The sequence below is a fragment of the Lucilia cuprina genome, chromosome 5 (assembly GCF_022045245.1).
Source record: "Lucilia cuprina isolate Lc7/37 chromosome 5, ASM2204524v1, whole genome shotgun sequence".
Taxonomy (NCBI): domain Eukaryota; kingdom Metazoa; phylum Arthropoda; class Insecta; order Diptera; family Calliphoridae; genus Lucilia; species Lucilia cuprina.
The window spans coordinates 61,339,619-61,357,473 of NC_060953.1; the positions used below are offsets into that span (position 1 = coordinate 61,339,619).

The 17,855-nt window shown below is 26.6% G+C and overlaps 3 protein-coding genes across 3 annotated transcripts in view; 2 read left to right on the plus strand and 1 right to left on the minus strand.

The window, feature by feature from the left end:
* Positions 1-3,225: 3,225 nt before the first annotated feature.
* Positions 3,226-17,855, minus strand: part of LOC124420278 — a 14,883-nt gene continuing 253 nt past the window's right edge. Inside the window, exons 2-3 of the mRNA XM_046952569.1 lie at positions 16,060-16,235; positions 3,226-5,633 (exon numbers count right to left, since the gene is read on the minus strand). Of these exons, the coding sequence (XP_046808525.1) occupies positions 4,739-5,633; positions 16,060-16,235 (1,071 nt within the window). The 3' untranslated portion in view covers positions 3,226-4,738. The remainder of the gene's footprint in view (positions 5,634-16,059; positions 16,236-17,855) is intronic.
* On the plus strand, positions 7,525-8,161 carry LOC111675091 (probable insulin-like peptide 5). The gene is made up of 2 exons (XM_023435822.2): positions 7,525-7,768; positions 7,833-8,161. The coding sequence occupies exons 1-2, from the start codon at positions 7,624-7,626 to the stop codon at positions 8,048-8,050; spliced, it is 363 nt and encodes a 120-aa protein (XP_023291590.1). The 5' UTR covers positions 7,525-7,623; the 3' UTR covers positions 8,051-8,161.
* Positions 11,039-11,823, plus strand: LOC124420420 (probable insulin-like peptide 2). Its single transcript, XM_046953129.1, has 2 exons — positions 11,039-11,379; positions 11,523-11,823. Exons 1-2 carry the CDS (start codon positions 11,229-11,231, stop codon positions 11,699-11,701), a joined length of 330 nt encoding a protein of 109 aa, XP_046809085.1. The 5' UTR covers positions 11,039-11,228; the 3' UTR covers positions 11,702-11,823.

Here is a 17,855-nt window from a genome sequence, read left to right on the forward strand (position 1 = left end):
CATTAAGTGTTTTCCGTCAAAGTATTGCTATTTCCATTTCTTTTATATTTTTTCTGTTGCTCTTCTTGTACCTTCTTGTAAATTCTATTTGAATTTTGCAAATGTTGTAAAGTAATTAAAGGTGTGCCAGTTAAATGTAAAATGTAAATGCAAATATTATTAGTGTAACAGCTTGCCAACACAGTTAAATACACATTTATATTTATTTGTACAAATGTGTTTCTTATGGATTTCAAATGAGTATTCGTTTCTAATGCCTTCTGTACATTAAGGGATTTTTTTTGTTCATTTAAAAACATACAAACATTTGTTTGTATTATATGGATTGTATGTCTATTCAATATTTTATGCAATACTTACTGCTTGAAGTGTCTGTATGTAAATGTACTTTTTATGTATGTGTTAGTAGATTTAATCATAGTTTATACATATGGGTGTTTGTATGTTTTTACATATAGATTATTTATACAACATGTATCCATTGGTATTATTTTTAGTTCTTATTTCTCTCTGACTGTCTGTATATATGTCTGTCTGTCTGATTTGCTTTCTTTCTATCAGTTTGTTGTGTTTTATGTCAATGTTTATTTGTGTTTAAAGGGTTTTTGACTAAAGTGACAGTTGTCAGTTTTTTTCTATATTGTTATATTTTGCTTGACTTTAATTTTATTAGATGTTACTTATATAGTTTTTTTAAGAGATTTAACGATTAGGCCTTTAGAAATCATGTCACTATTGACAACTAAACTCATGGGGTTAATATTATAAAGTTGATAGTTGCTTGTATGTAATTTTGCAAATTGAATTTATTGCATTTAAATTCTAAAATTATATAAATAGAAATCGACGAGAGAATCTTACTGTTTAATGTAATGCCACATAGAAAAATGACAATAAAATAATTTTTAAATAAATATTCTCAGAGTAATATTGTTTTCAAATTATGCGTTGTTTGCATTAGTTGCGCGCTTCCGTTTTACTTAACTCGTTTAAAGTTATGTTTGATTAAAATGATGGAGACCAAATAATAAAATGTTCAGGGCTTCAACTTTCTACATAAAGGTATAGGTCGATTGGTCGGCTCATAATTAAGTTTGGTCACTAGGCTGATGTTTAATATTTTACCTTCCTAATTTGCACAAACTTGATTTTTTTTTAATTAATGTTCTACAGACTTATATTTTTAACATCTAATTTTTAATCCTCATAAAATTTTTTAGATAGATTTTGACTCGTATGAAACTTACTTATGTCGAATTTATGACTGTTGATCGTGGACCGATATTGCCCATTTTCAATATCAATCAATCTTTACCTATAGGAAATATATATGTAAAATTTCAACCCTCTAGCATTTTCCATTCGGACTCTATCGTGTTTTCAACAGACAGACGGACGGACAGACATGGCTAGATCGTCTTAGAATTAAATAAAGACCCAGAATATATACAATTTTGTAGGTATATGTGTTACAAATGGAATGACAAAATCAGTATACCCCCCATCTTTTTTGATTTGATTTAAACATGTTAACATGTTGGGCCAAATTATATGAATTAAATTTAAAAATGTGTATATCCGGGAGCAAAGATGAGGAATAAAATTCTTAAATACTGGCACCTTTCATACTTTTCACATCAATTAAATATAAAAATTTTAAGTAGAAATTTGTAACCGATTATGGCCAATAGGCTAGCTTTATTTTGGAAATAAATTAAATTAATAATATTTGTCCCATACCGTTCTTAAAGTAAATATATATTTTTCTGAGTATGTCCGTCCATCCATGTTAACATTATAATCAATCTACGGGTCGCAATTTGGAAGATACTTTATTTGGTACATGATTTTCTATTATCCAATGAACTAAACCTATTGAAAGCGATTAAGATCGGTACATTATTTCATCTAGCATTGAATAGGGCTTTCAAGTTCAAGATTATGTTTAATATACTCATATTTTGAGAAAAAACTGTAAACCCAAGTTCTATACTAGTTTGAAACTCATGAATTTTATAATTTAAGGCATTTTAGCCCCTATAAAAAACATTAAAAAATCTTTTGAATGGTTGGGAGGTTTTTAAACATAAGATTCTTAAAAAGGAAAACCTTTATGTTCATATAATGTTACGAAATTTTACTATTTTCTTCGTTTTTAGTGAACTGATTTTAAATAGAAAAATTTTCGAACATTTAGTTTAACATATACAAATATAAGTAAACAAATGAACATTTCTAAGGAATTAAAGTATTTAAGGATATGTTTGTTTATCAGGATCACAAAATTAACGTGTATACATTAAAAATGGAATTAAGAACCTTTTACGATGGTAAATGGTATAAAAGGATTGTTAAAGCCTTATGGCAGGACATATTGATAGTCGAGTAAATTACCTGAGATCGAAATTTTCTTGTGACCAATTATTTTCCATCTCTGCAATAAGAGATCGCATACATTCGTTTATAAGTATATTTAAACTCCTTAGAAAATTTATATGAAAATCATTACATGATATTAATAAATGATAATAATAGCTTACTTTTCAATTAGGTTTCATACAATTCTCTACTAAAATAATAAACCTTAATTTTGAATTTAATAATCAAATAACTAAACAAAATGTCCACAATAATACATACTCACATTTTACATATTATGTCTACTAAACAAATGATAAATAAGAACAAATCAAATAATTTCATTTGAGACAAATAGATTTTGCTTTTTATTTCATTATTTATTAGTGTGTTATTTGCTCTTTAAATTTATCTTTATATTTATATTAATTATTTAATACTTTACATATACAGATATATACTAAATATATATATAATCAATTTAAGCCTAGGCCAATGAAAATTGGTATTATTTTCATTTATTTTGGTTTTTGAGTTTTCTTCCATTTATATTATATATGAATTTTGTATAATAAATGCTAAGATTAGATTATTTATTTAATATTTTACAATTACACACATGAGATTACATAGATTTATAAAATAAATTTTATCATTTTATTTCTTTTTTTTTAGATATATTTACATTGCATTATTAATGTTAAATGTCCGAAGACATTATTTATTTATTTAGATGTCAATATATTTTGCTATTATTTTTTATACAAATCATTCATTATTATTAAAATTTATTTTTTTTTGTATTAAATGAATTTAATTTATAGTTAGTTATAAATCTACTCTTTTTTTGTAATAAGTTTTTTTTTGTTGTTTACATGTATAAATTTTAAAATAATTATTTGTTCTTCTTCGTTTTGCTGTTGGTAATTGTTTAGTATTTAGTTTACAAGAATTATCTATGTAATTTTAGGTTTATTAATACGAGTTGTTTATTATTTTTCTGGGGGTTTTAACCTTTAAATTTTGTTTTTTTTTAAGTTCGGTGTTCAAAACATGGAATTATTTATTTAAAACATTTGACATTATATATCAGCCTTATCTCGTATTTAAGAAGTTTTTGTTTTAGAATTATATATTAAATTATATTTATTACACTAATTGGTTGTATTCATGTGGTGTCTTTTATTTTTGTTTTAGTTATTATAACTACAAATAAAGGTTTTTGGTATAAGATTTAAGTAAAAACAATAACAAATTATTAACAAGTTTTTTTTTGTATTTATACAAAGAACTATTTAATTTGTTTCATACAGATAATAATTGAATTTTTAAGGTAGTACTTAAAATCGAGCTTGATAAGGAATTTACTCACAATAACAAGAAACTAAAAATCATCAATGTAAACCTTGTAATAAAACTCTAGGTCGCAATTAGAATGATAATTGTAACAGATACGAAACCTGTTGAAAATGTTTAAGAACGGCCCTTTTTTCACCTGTGATCGTATCTTAAATCAATTTGCTTAGAATAATGTCGCGATAAAATTCAGGTTAAAATCAGTCCATTATTTCTCCTATATACTTGCCTTGATGATCCTAGCTCTTAAAACCCCTTTTCGAAGGATCGATCTACATTTTTTTTTATTCTATGAATTGTTGTAGGGTACTATATGATCGTCAACGACCGACTCTAATTTCCTAGTTGTTTTTCTTGGGATATCAATGCAACTTTTGGGGCGTATGATTGTGATCATTGAATTCGATATTAATCATACGTATACACATGAAAAGGATGAAAACTTGACTGACTTATCTGTTTTATGCTACTGTTTCAATAAAATTAACGAATTAATTTAAAGACCATCGACTAGTCCATTTTCTATTAAATAGTTTATTTTTTTGCCTGTTGTCTAACTTATCGAATAGTCTGTAGCCTAGTCGGTTCCCGAGTCTATGGGTTAACATGTTTTTTTTTTTTTTGGTCTAATTTATAGAATTTATTATATATAAAATTTATTTATTTACTCATTAATTATAAGTTGTTACGAGAGGAAAATTAAAAAAATATATATTTTATTAAACTTAAACTTAATGCCATAATGTTTTTATTATAATTAAATCATCTCTTTATAAAACACTTTAAATAGTTCAATTACTTAATTAAATTAATAAATTCATAAATTTAACTTAATATTTAACCACTACGATTAGTATACAATATAACAGCAAATCAATATAAGTTTGTTTTTTTGTTTTTTTCTTTTATTTTTGTTATTATACTAATTAGCAAATAAATTATACATAATTAAAGCCGGAAGCGACATACAAATATTCTCACAGCATGACCTTTTAGAATAAAGCTTATTATCTCAAATTGATGATTAGATAAGCATATTATTTGTTACAACTGATATACGAGGACAAAACCTTGTACTCATCACCAGTTTACTACAGCTCTCAAAGGTTAAATGCGAATAATTTTTTTGAAAATATCTCCTTAATGCTATTGAATTTAGTGCTACCCTTAAGATATATACGCTTAATGTTACTATCTGTCTGCTATAAAGTATTAATAAACTAATTAATTTTAAATATTCCAAGCGTAAATTGTTCTTGTGTGTATTACGCTTAACGGTGTACAATTTCTTTGTATGACTTAAAACTATTTGCTGGCATTCTCTTTGATCCGGTTGCACCACAATAAGCTGCGTAGCAACGTCTTTGATTTTTATTTCAGTCATATTTGCAGAATTCACAGTAATACTCATGGGTTTCTGTTGCAAACAATGGTGACAATTATGGTTTTGTTGCCTTAATGCCTGATACCTTTTGCTCTCAATAGACTCTACATTATAGAGCAGAACTTGATCAAAGCCTTTTGTTTCTTTCTTATAGTTTGCTCCATTGTTATTGTTGGACGCCACAAAATTGCCCATTATTTTTATTCGCATTTCCCTGAAACGTACATATAATTGGAATTTTTTAATTACATTTAATTGTTGACATCTAGTTATCAGCCTTTGGAAAATGCACAAAAAATCGCATATACTATTTATATAGGTCATGGTAATTGTTAGCATCATTGACAATATTATAAGAATTTTTCCATTTACAGTATGGCTCTTGTTGCCACCGGATCGTAATGCACTTTGTTCTTTCTCAAGACATTGTCGAAATTCTTTATAATCCACTCTTGTTATTGCACAATAATGATTCAACATGCAAACTCCTTCACAATTTTCGTTCTGATGGCGCACAGTATTGGCCCGATAATATCTGAAGAAAGAGTAAAGCAAATGAAAGAAAAATTCAATGAATATATTGGGAGTATGCTACAAAAGCAGCATGCAGTTATTTTTGATATTCAAAAGGAATAAATAAATGTATATAAAGGATAGGTTTGAAGTATAAATATAATATGAGGTAAACTTATATTCAACAATCAATTAAATGCAATATGAAATTCCCAGAATACTTTTTTTTAGGTTAAATTTAAATTATAATATAGATAAATCGAATATTTTCTGCTAGATAGAATATATTAAATCAAAAGAACTCCAGCTTTATTGTGAAAAGATTTACATTGCTTTTATTAACAATACATGTACGTATACGTGTTGATAATTTATTGATTCACAATTATAAAGTATACGTCTAGTTTAACACTTGAAATATATTTAATACGTAAATGTTTTTACTGTTTTCTTCAGGTTTTTGATCGTGAAGATGAAGTTATTTTTTTATTTTATATGTTTCGAAGAGATTTAAAGAAAATTACCTGAGAAATAGATTACTTTTTTGTAAAATTCCCAAATCGTAGAAGACACAAAAAAGTGCATGACTTTGATTAAAACTAAACAAAATAGTATGACAGCTCCAGAACGCAGTTGAATAATAATAAAAAACTCCAAATATCAAACTGTTATTAACACTTACTATAAGATGATGGGAGTTCCAAAGGCAGTTACACGGCGAATTATGTCGGAGTATTTTATTCTAAAATCAGTGATAAAATTTTAAAATCATTCATTATGCTGAAGAATCCTACCTAATTGATGTCGTATACCTGAAAATGTGTATATATTCAGGGTCCTTATAAGATTTTAATACACTCTAGCAATGAATACACGACTGTTATATCTGTACTACTCAATTTTTCTAAACTGATGTAGTTGGTTTGGTATTAAAAATCGACACAAATTTTATCAAACACTGCCCTCTAAATTTGTTTATAAAAACATCGAAGAATTCTGTTAAATGCTGCAAGACTTTGTCCTTTTGAATCTAATGCCATTCTATGCATTTTGACTATTATTTTTCAATTGTTTTAATAAAGCCTTATTTGTAAAAACATTTAGCCTTTTCTGACCTTTAAATACACATTTATATATCTGCCAAATATGGCTTCAAAATACTTGTTCTTTTCTTCACATGTCGCTACTCTAAATTCAAAAACTAAACTAATCTATTTAAAATAAAATTTTACTTTAGACATATTTACTTAAACCTTCTCTATCTTAAATTACTTTCAAAAAGTAACTCTTTCAATAAATATTTTGTAAACAATGTGTAAATCCTGTTGGCCTAGTTAATAAGACATTAAGGTGTACATACATATGTATACATATACTATATATGTATGTATATCAACATGTTTGTTCCTTACATTAATTTACATAAATTACTAAAACAATGTGTCAATGTTTATACATGTAAGTGTATCCTTAAGATAATTTGCATAATTATGTGTCTGTGAAGATGATTTTTTAAATACTTGTGGTTCAGTGACGTTGTACGCAAACATACGTATATAAGTAAAGACTGCCACCACCTAATTTGATGATTTTGCAGTTATAATTATATAATATACATTATAGAACATCTTTGAAACAATAGACATATTTGTCATCTTAAGATTTAGGCATATTAACATGTTTATTTATCTATTCTCTTACAACTACAACCTAACGATAAATCAATGTCATAAATATTTATCTCTATGAATATTAATAAGCACATGTGTATCTTATAAATGCACATGATTTGTATTAATTTGAAATGACAGCTTTTTTCGTTATCCTTTAGTGTAAGAAGACTGCAATAACAAAAGTCCTTTTTACCGTTGACTATAAATACTTGTGAATATTAAGGTGAAAAGCACAGTCATCGTTAAGCTTTTAAGCCATCTATTGCCTACAAAAAAAAAAACTAATTCTTTATTAAAAATAATTTGTTAAAAGTAATTTATAACAATTTTTTTAACAAAATGAAATTGTTGTGTTTGTTTGTTTTAATTGCTGCTCTTTATGAAGTTCATGCTGGTACTAAGCGCATGTGTGGCCCTGTATTAGTGCAGGTTCTAGAATCAGTTTGCCTTAATGGTTACAATCAAATGCTAACCAAAAAATCAGGTAATATAATCAAACACACTCTTTTAACAAACTGTTTCAAATATAATAATTTTGTTGTATTCAGTACCCTTACACAACGACTTGGATGTTTTGGATATCTACAATGACATTGAGGACGAAACACCTATGCATACAAAAGGCTCATTTTTAGATGATTTATTAATGGGTGATCATGTTAATACCTTTGCTAAAACTCGTAGACGTCGCAATCTTTTGGGCATTTATGATGAATGCTGTGTTAAAGGTTGCAACTTTGCCGAATTAACTTCTTATTGTAAATAGATTATTTTCGAAAAAAAATTTTACTACGAATTCTACTGCGACAATGACCAACGAATATTAATTTATGTTAAAAATTGTATATGTTGATTAATAAAAAAATGAAAATCTGAATTTTATGAAAATATTTTGAGCAAAAAGAAAATTTATAATTAAATCTTATAATTGCTTTTCCTGTAAGTATGCTGCCGAAAGAATGGATTTTAATTTTGTGTTAGATGTAAAGTAAAACAAAATAAAAATATTTAAAATTAATCACTATTTATGAAGTTTAATTAAATGGTTTACTCATTTTGTAAAACACTTTTCATTACTTAATCAGATATTTTTTTAACGGGTTGCAATTCTCTACTAGTAATTGAAAATCTTGATTTTTGTGTAATTACCATATTAAAATTTAAATTTACTAAATTTCTTTAATCTTTTTGTAATGGGTCACAAAAATTCCTCAATTATTGGGAAGTGTTTCTTAAAGAACTTTTACATTATATAAAAAAAATTTTATCTTATATAAAGATCAATAAATATTGACACCAGGAAAATATTTTAGAGAAAATGAAGAAAATAGGTCGTAAAAATTCCGCTTAAGAATGCCTTCGTTACAGAACCTTATTTTTACTCCATACAACGGCGTCACCTTCATTTGCATTGAACATTTTTTAGAACGAAATTAATATTTTTTTTTTTTTTTTTTTTGAGAAGGCGATTTGAAATTGTTATCTCAGTAGAATAGCTTAAAACAAATAGAAAAGTATAGTCTTGAATTGCCGACCATACGATATACTAAAACATGAGTATAATTTAAAAATTGTTTATTTTTTATAAGGAAAAACTTATGTTAAATTTTAGCTTAACACCAAAATATTAAAAAAAAATTATTGATGATTAAAGTTGAGAAAGGATATTTCTTTAAATGACTGGTAATTATGTAAAGTTTTGTGATAGTAATGCTTATAAGTAAATTTTTAACGTTTGACATTTTATTAAGGATGTTTTGTATAGGATATAGGGTCAAATAAGAAGCGATCATTACAGAAATATTTTGACGTAATTTGACAAAAAAAATCCAAATCGAGAGGAGCGGTTTTATGAGGACTGTGTGAAATAATGCATCGATTTCAACCATTTCAATAGGCTTTACTTAAAAAAATCTTCGGTTCAAATTTCATTAAAATATCTTAAAAATTGCGGCCTGTAACATACGCACAATGTTTACATGGACAGCCAGCCTAACAGACGGATGGATGGACATGTGATTCTGACAGAAGTTTCTGTAATCTTTTCGAAATAGATCACAAAAGCTCCGCAATTTTAAGCTCATACTCCGGAAACTGACATCTTCTGCAAAACTATTTCTTTACATTTAGGGGTCCACGAACACAAAAATATTCATACATATTTATTATTACCCAGTTAGCATTTGGAACATTGTTGGATGATTAATCAGTAAACTGAGTCGTTTTTGACTCCTTTTGATGACCTAAACCTGATTAATGAGTTGATTACAAATGGGGCTCAGAGAAGACTCTTTTGGAAGAGTTTGCAAAAAATTTTGTATGGCCTAAAATGAGTTGATACAATTCTCACTTCTTTTATAAAATTAAATGTATAAGTATTTAAATTTGTGTGATATTTATTAAGTCGATTTTCTGCCAAGGAAATTTAAATTATATATTTATAATAAGTTTATATGTTTAATGATCTTCTACGCAAGATAGTTGGGCGACTAATCACTAAACTAAGTGTAAATAATTCCAATTAATGTTTAAAATCTGATTTATTTGAAAAAACAATAACAAAATATATACCAATCATAAATAGGTCATTCAGGTGTTTAAAATATGATTGTTTATAATTTTAGTTTGTAGTTAAATTTCGCGCAGTCGGAAGATCAAAAACTGTTTTCTGTTGTATTGTATTTGTCTGTAACAAACATAAAAATTACTCGGAAAAGACCCAAAAATTACTATAATATAATTCGGAAATAACTCAAAAACGACCAGTTATTTGGCTCATTAATGACTCAGAAAAGATTAAAAAATTAGTCTAATTGATCAGAAGTGGGGCTCATAAATGACTCATTTAGAACAGTCGCGGGTAGAATACCATTTTCTCCCAACGAATGTATAATTTATGATCAGAAAATGAGCGCATATATGATCATTTTAATCGTGCAAAAGAGTCATAAATGACTCGAATGTAATCAAAAATTTAAAAATGCCAGCTTGGTATCTGCAGGAGCAAAAGGCTAAAGTATTCCAAATATAATTCAAAGTAATGCAGACAGTAAAGAGTACTAATTGAAATGTATGTGGTAATGAAAGTGCAATCCATTACCGATTTTTGCTGTGTTTAAGATTACGCATAAACAAATCTTGATCCAAAAACACGCAATTAATAAAAATCAAGTATTTTTAAAAAATGGAAATAAATGTAAATGTTTTAAAGAGAAAACATTTAAGTAAGGATATATACTATAATATTTTAAAAGACCTAAAAAAGTATTTATTTCTCCTATTATATATACATATATTTGTATAACTCATTACGAGAATACTTAAAAGGAACTCTAATAGTATCTGAACGAAAAAGTAAATTGTTATTACTAAGTTTTTGTTGGGTATGCTTTTCTTAACATATGGGGTGAGTATACAACGTATTCCTTCTCTTTTCAAACTAATTTAACTTTTATTTTCAGTTAGTATATCGACAAAAAAATGAAACCATGCAAACTTGTCACACACATCATATTCAAAAGTTCACTGAATATTAACCCGTCAAGTGTTGTCGTGTTAATAAAAGTGGAAGATTTTTAAATTTTCGCAAAATTTGTTAAATGAGAAAAGTTTTGTATCATAAAAACAAAAAATTTTACTATGTTATTTTTTCATTATTTAAAGTGGGAAGCGTTAACCGAAATAACACTGTTAATAATTTCATTGACATTTATGCCAAAAATTGTTTAGCAGACAGCTGTTTAAGGAGAAGTTAACCAAAAAGCAAATATTTTCTAAGGGATATTTAAAAACAAATATAAAACAAATTTCTGCATTTTTAACAATTATAGTTAAGAGTACTATCCCTCTTCAATTGCATTCTCTATAAAAACAATTGCATTCTAACAGCTGTTTGCAGTTTACAAAATAAATTACAACTTTAAATACGAATTTTACGGGAAAAAATGAAAATTATTTGGATCTTTTTGGTATTTGGTGCAGTATTTTCAATAACAAATGGAGATACTGTATTACGTTTATGTGGCCAAGCTTTAAACGAAGTTTTGTCAATTGTATGTGAAGGCAAATTAAATGGTTTACCGGTGAAAAAATTAGGTAATACTCTTATGATTTTTTAAACAATATACCTGCTTAAATGTAAATTCCATCTAAATAACAAATAACTTTTATTTGGTGTTAAATTTTCAATTATGAAAATTTTTTTAAAACATATTTTTAAAATTACGTTTCTTTTTAAGATTCTAAACTCGTTTCTGTTAAACATCTTAATGACATCCTTATGAGTGACCACGATTGTAAGGATATGCACAAGTTAACAAAAACAAGACGTCGCCGTTATAATACAGTGGGCATATATGACGAATGTTGCAGAACCAAAGGTTGTACAGTTAAGGAATTACAGTCATATTGTCTCTAAACAATTGGATGAAAAAGTAAAATTCTAAATTTAAATAAATAACATTATCTGCCTTATTCATAACAATTTAACAAAGGTTTATAGAACAAATTTTGTATGAAAAATTGTCTTATAAACCTTTGATAAACTATTATGACAAAGGCCCTATTTTAAATAAACTTTTATACAAATTTCTATAACAATATCATATTTAGCTGTCTATATTTAAATAAAATCATAACCATTTATTAAACGTTTTTTTTTAAATAATTTAATTTTTGATACAATTTTTTATAAAAAAGCCTTGCTGTTCTGATCGAAAAGAGACTTTAGTTTTACATAAATATAGTTTATCAACTTTTGTTTATTTTAAATAATGATTAAACAGTTAATTATGAATAACATGGAGAAAAACGTGCCACCAAATTGTGTTCAATGTACACAAAAATACTTGACACTTAGCCAACCAAAATGAAAAATTTAATATAATTTTATTTACAGAAATACACCATCATAACTACATGACAAAACAATTATTACCGTTTTTAATATTGCATGTATTTTCGACGTATATTTAGTATGTATACTTACATATGGGAGTTTTCATACTAAGTGATCCACCGATCTTTTGAAACCAATGTTTAGCAACGAAATTTGCTCCGTTAGTCCTTTTTAGCAAAATCGTTTAAAAGACTTCTGTTTTTTTCGAAATAGGCCCATATCAGGTAAAGACTAGTCTATAGACTAAAGAAAAGACTAGTCTATAGATTAGAGAAAAGACTAGTCTATAGACTGAAAGAAAGACTAGTGAAATATCGAGTTTTTATTGTAGAAAATATTCTATTATATAAACTGGACTATAGATCAGTCTATAGTCAATAGATTAGTATAAAAAATTTGAATTTTCACCATGAAAATACTAAGAAAGGCCTGCAGAAGTGATGTTAGTTTAACAACTTTTGAAGCCATTCTCAGGAAATAATTTTTATATTATTATTATTATTATTATTTAAACTAATAAAAATTCCACTTTTTTAAAAGTCATTCTACAGAATCTTAAAAATCGTTCAGTACAACTTTTGAATTTGTAATAAATGTAATTCTATTAGAAATGGTTCGTTTTTTGTTCTTTATAATTGTCTTGGGGCTAAATATTCTATAGACTATATATATAGTCCATAGCCTTCTAGTAAAATACCTTTTTTTTTAAAATTGGACTTTATACCAAATATAGCATTGCTGTACCATTATTGTACTTTAAATGATAGAATTGTACCATAAAAATACCAACTTTGTCAAACCTGTCACATATAGTGACAAAAATCATTTAAAACTTTCACCAATATGACAAACATCTAAAAATTACTCTGCATTATGTATAGTGTTATGTTCAACAAGTTTAAAAAAATTAAGTTTAATTATTGTTAATTTCATTAAATATTCTGACCCTTGATAAATTACATGGACAACATCAAAAAATTTACACGTATATTACACTATACATATGTGTAAATTGTATTCGTATCTATTATATTATACCATTTAAATCAACAAGTGACACGTAGATGAACTTTGCACCTTGTAGTGGTAAATTAAAATAATGAACTACAAAAAAAAAAACTGAACACAAAAATAAAAACAAAAACCACGGAAATACATGAGTGGTTTATCAAGGTGTATTAAAATGTCAGGCTGGTCTTTTTAAATGTTAGTCATATATACATATATACATAAACGCACACTACTCAACAGTTTTTAAAGGATCCTTTTCCCATAGTATATTCTTAAATTGAATACTTATCTACATATATAAATATAATCTAGCAATAAATGGAAAATGCCATTGAAAACTTTTGATTTTTAAACTCAATTTCAGCCAAGGTTTTATTATAGTTTGTAAAAGGGTCTTTGGAATTTCTACTAAGATCCAGAAGTTTGATACAAACTGTTTAAGCTGCAGGGTTGATTTAAATATTCGCTTATACCTATATAAATAATTTTTTCACCATTAACGGCTAACTGTTTGTGACATATTCTTTATTTCCTCTCACACACACAAATACATATGTACATGCATACGACATTCAATTAAATATTAATAACAGTATGTGTGTATGTCAATTAATAGCCGACTAAAAGCAACAATTGTTTTATTATCATCAACATACATCTACCATTTAGTTAAATAATTTAACATGATGTTGATAGTAAAATAATCGTACACATATTATTTTGGTCTTTAGACAAATAATTAAAGACACGTAAAGGTGTAAAGAAAACTGCACGGTCAGCGAAATAGATAGTATATGTTAAAAACGTACCATTAACTTAATTACACAGTAAGTGTTGTCATTTTTTAAAGTGCTAATTATTATTAGCATATGTAATTTTATTGAGTAAAAATAAAACTTTAGATATAATAATACACTGAAGGCCGTGATGTGCTTAAGGACTGAGTTGGGAAACAACTCTCGCGTCAATGTCATTATTTCTTAAGGTCGATGAGGCTTATGTTTGTTATAAAATTTAAACTTAAGTATTTTCTGAATAATGTAGATTTAATTATGTCATTGAGCAGTGATGGAAAACAAGTTAATAAATAGTTAACACTAGATTTATAACATTACTGCTTTATTTCCCATGAAATTAAGAATATAATTTCAAAAGTACCTAAAACTCTACTTTTTATCTTTTTGCTCAAAAGGTAGTCATACTCTATGTCAATCTTTGCTAATTCGCATGCATGCTATGGTGACATGGACTTGGCATTAGTAAGGCTAAGGCTATTTAAACAAAACTTGCAGTATTCAACTCTTTTCCTATTCCAGGGGTTGTGAAAAGTTCTAATATACTAAAAATAAGAATCCAAGTTTGTAGACAGAAGTTAATGGTATATTCGATTGGTAAAGATGGAAATGTACCTGCAAGAAGTCTCAACATATCTGGTTATACTAGGATTATAGAGAAAGTTACATAACCTGTGGTTTTTGTAGTAATTAGCAAAAGGACACCAGGAGATAATTTATATAAAAATATGCATTTGAACCTTTTCGCATAAGCAACTGAATGTCATTTTGAACATGATGAATCTGGTATCATTGAGAAATCATTTTATATTGTATTTTTTATGACTCAAATTATTTCCGAATATATTTAATTTGGGTATACAATATTTTTGGAGCACAGTGATTTAATTTTGAGGAACATTTGAAGTAATTGTAATTAAAGCTATATTTCTTGTAGTTGTAATTGAAATATTGTCAATTATAATTACATATAATTTTAATTATGTGAAATTAAAAAAAAAAAACTTTTAATAATCAAACAATGTCAAATTTAATGTCAAGTCAACAAGAAGTGTTGCGAAATACTTTGTATTATTTTTATTTTAGACTGTTAGGATGAAAATCTTTCAAAAATATCTTTTAAAATTGATATCCTTATAAATCTATCAAATTTTGCATTTTTCCATCAGTAGAACTATTTCAAAATATTTTTTTTTAAATGTATTTCTTTAAACTTTGAAGTCCTTTTATAGTTTCAGACGTATATCATCCGTTTCATGTCTAATTTTGAGTGTCGGACGGTGTAATTTTTCAATGTCTAGTAAATGTAATTGAAAAAATTCAATTGCAATTATACATTACAAGTGATTGTAACATAAGAAACATTGAAATTGGTAATTGCTCAAGCTATTCTAATTGATCATGTAATGAATTACTCTATGTGATCGGTCAAAACGAACTGACTATTAGTCGATTTAAAAGGCATTTTCAGAATAATATTATATCTTAAAATAAATTTTATTATGACATCACTTCAGAAGCCCTAATTAATTGAGAATAAAAATTTGTTTCACTTTGTAACTAAAGTTTCCTTAAAATTTAAAACAACTTTTTTTTTAACAATTTTTAAGGTAAATGTTATCATTTTATTTAAATTTAATTAAAAATACTCTATCAACATAGAAATATATATACAAGTCAGTCAGCCAAACAGTCAGGCAGTTTCTCAACTGTATATAAACAAGCCGCTATAATAGTAAATGCACACACAGCAGCATACATATACACTAACATAAATCCCACATAGATATAAACTCGAACACAAAGTAACAGCTATTTAAAATTCGATTTCAAAGAAATTAGCATAAACAAACATTTGGCAACGGCTGCCAAACTGAAACTTTATAAAACAAAAATTAATTTCAACAAAAATATCGTGGATAGGAAATAAAAATGAAAAAATATATGTATATACCTTGCATCAAAAAGGAAACAAATTTTAACGAAAAATTTTATTGTAGACAAGTATAATAAAGAATGAAAAGGGGAAAAAAAGAACTTAATAAAAACCCAAATAGATAAAAATATACTTACTTGGCAAACCAGGATCCATCGTTGCTAGTAAAACGATCCACAAAATTGTGCAACGAAATCGCTGATATATCACTTAAAGCATAGTAATGTGTTAAATTGTATTCAGGCAACCAGTTTGGTTCTCCCAAAGTATTTGCCAATTGTAAATCCATATAATACTGGGTATAGTCCAAAACCTATAATTATGCATGAATATAAAACAAAAAAAGAAAAATCATGAAAAGAAAATCAAAAACAATAAAAATGTAGGAAGATACCAAGAAAAATAACATAGAAAATTTTTTACAAGGAAAAGTGGTATGATGATGTGTATTGTATTCGCCCAATTTAAATATGTATTATTTTTTATGTATTTTGTATATGTTTTGTTCATGGTTACAAAGTCAAGTGTTGAGTTTGGCAAGGTCTTTTTTTACATTTTTTAGTTTTGGTTTTGTAAGTAAATGGAAACGATAAATGCAAAAACCAGCAGAAAAAACTAACAGACGAGTAGGAAAACTCACATTTTTTACAGTTTTCGCCCCATAATACAAACACAGCACATTTACATTATTTTTACCTTTTTTGTAAGTGTGTAACAAATTTTATTTCGTGTAGGTCCTTGGGTAGGTGTGTTTGTATTAAAATTCATGCGTGGGTTAATTTTAAATGCTTTAATTGTGTAGAAAAAGAATCGTTTCTTACAAAGAATCATATCAAAATTTTCAAACCACTCAGCCAAAGATTGTCAACATAACGTCAGTTGTTTAAAGCTAGTTATTTTTCCCAAGAACAATAAAAAACACTAAACTATGAGTCAGTATTTTCCTTCTCTATTAAATAATTGCAATCATGAAATAATTTGTATTCTTTAGAAATATCTAAAAAAACAGATTGCCTTGCAGCAGGACTATGAAATTATTTTATTATTTAATTAAATCTTAAAATTAAGCTTTAAATTTTAACTAATTATAAATAAACTCTCGCATAATTCTTAACGTTACTTCAGCATAACAATGCAAATTGCATGATGTTTTTCTCGTGTTCATTCCGTTCGTATGTTTTTTTTAACCAAAAGTGTGGCATAAATTTAAAACGCGTTGAGAAAATAGTTTGTGAACAATTTAAATTGTAAAATATCATAAATACTTATTTACATACATATATTGGTATGTTGGTATGTCAGTTAAATGTAAGTCTACAATATCGTATGTATATTTTCATTATGTCATTTTAAGATATATAGTTTTTTGCTTTTTACACTTATATAAAGAAAAAATGTTTTATATTTACATAAAAAGTTGTTGGCGTTTGTGAAAAACAATAGCAACGAACGATACAACGATACAATATTATATAAGTCTATAGGTAATAATTTTAAAAGAATATATTTTTTTAAATTTTGGCTTGCAAAAGAACTCCAAAAGAACCTTGTGAGTTATTAAATGTCCAAAAAGGGCTTTTGTAAAGAAGTGGTAATTCAAATGAAAAATGTGCTAACTAATAGACTTACTAGACTAGACTATAAGCTAGTCTATAGATTAAACAATAGGCTAGACTATAGCCTAGACTATAAACTAGACTATCGACTAGATTATAGACTAGACTTTCGACTAGACTATAGACGAGGCTATTGACTAGATTAAAGACTAAACTATAGATTAGACTATTCAACAGACTATAGACTAGACTATAGGCAAGACTATAAGCTACACTATAGAATAGACTATAGACTAGACTATAGACTAGACTATAGACTAGACTATAGACTAGACTATAGACTAGACTATAGACTAGACTATAGACTAGACTATAGA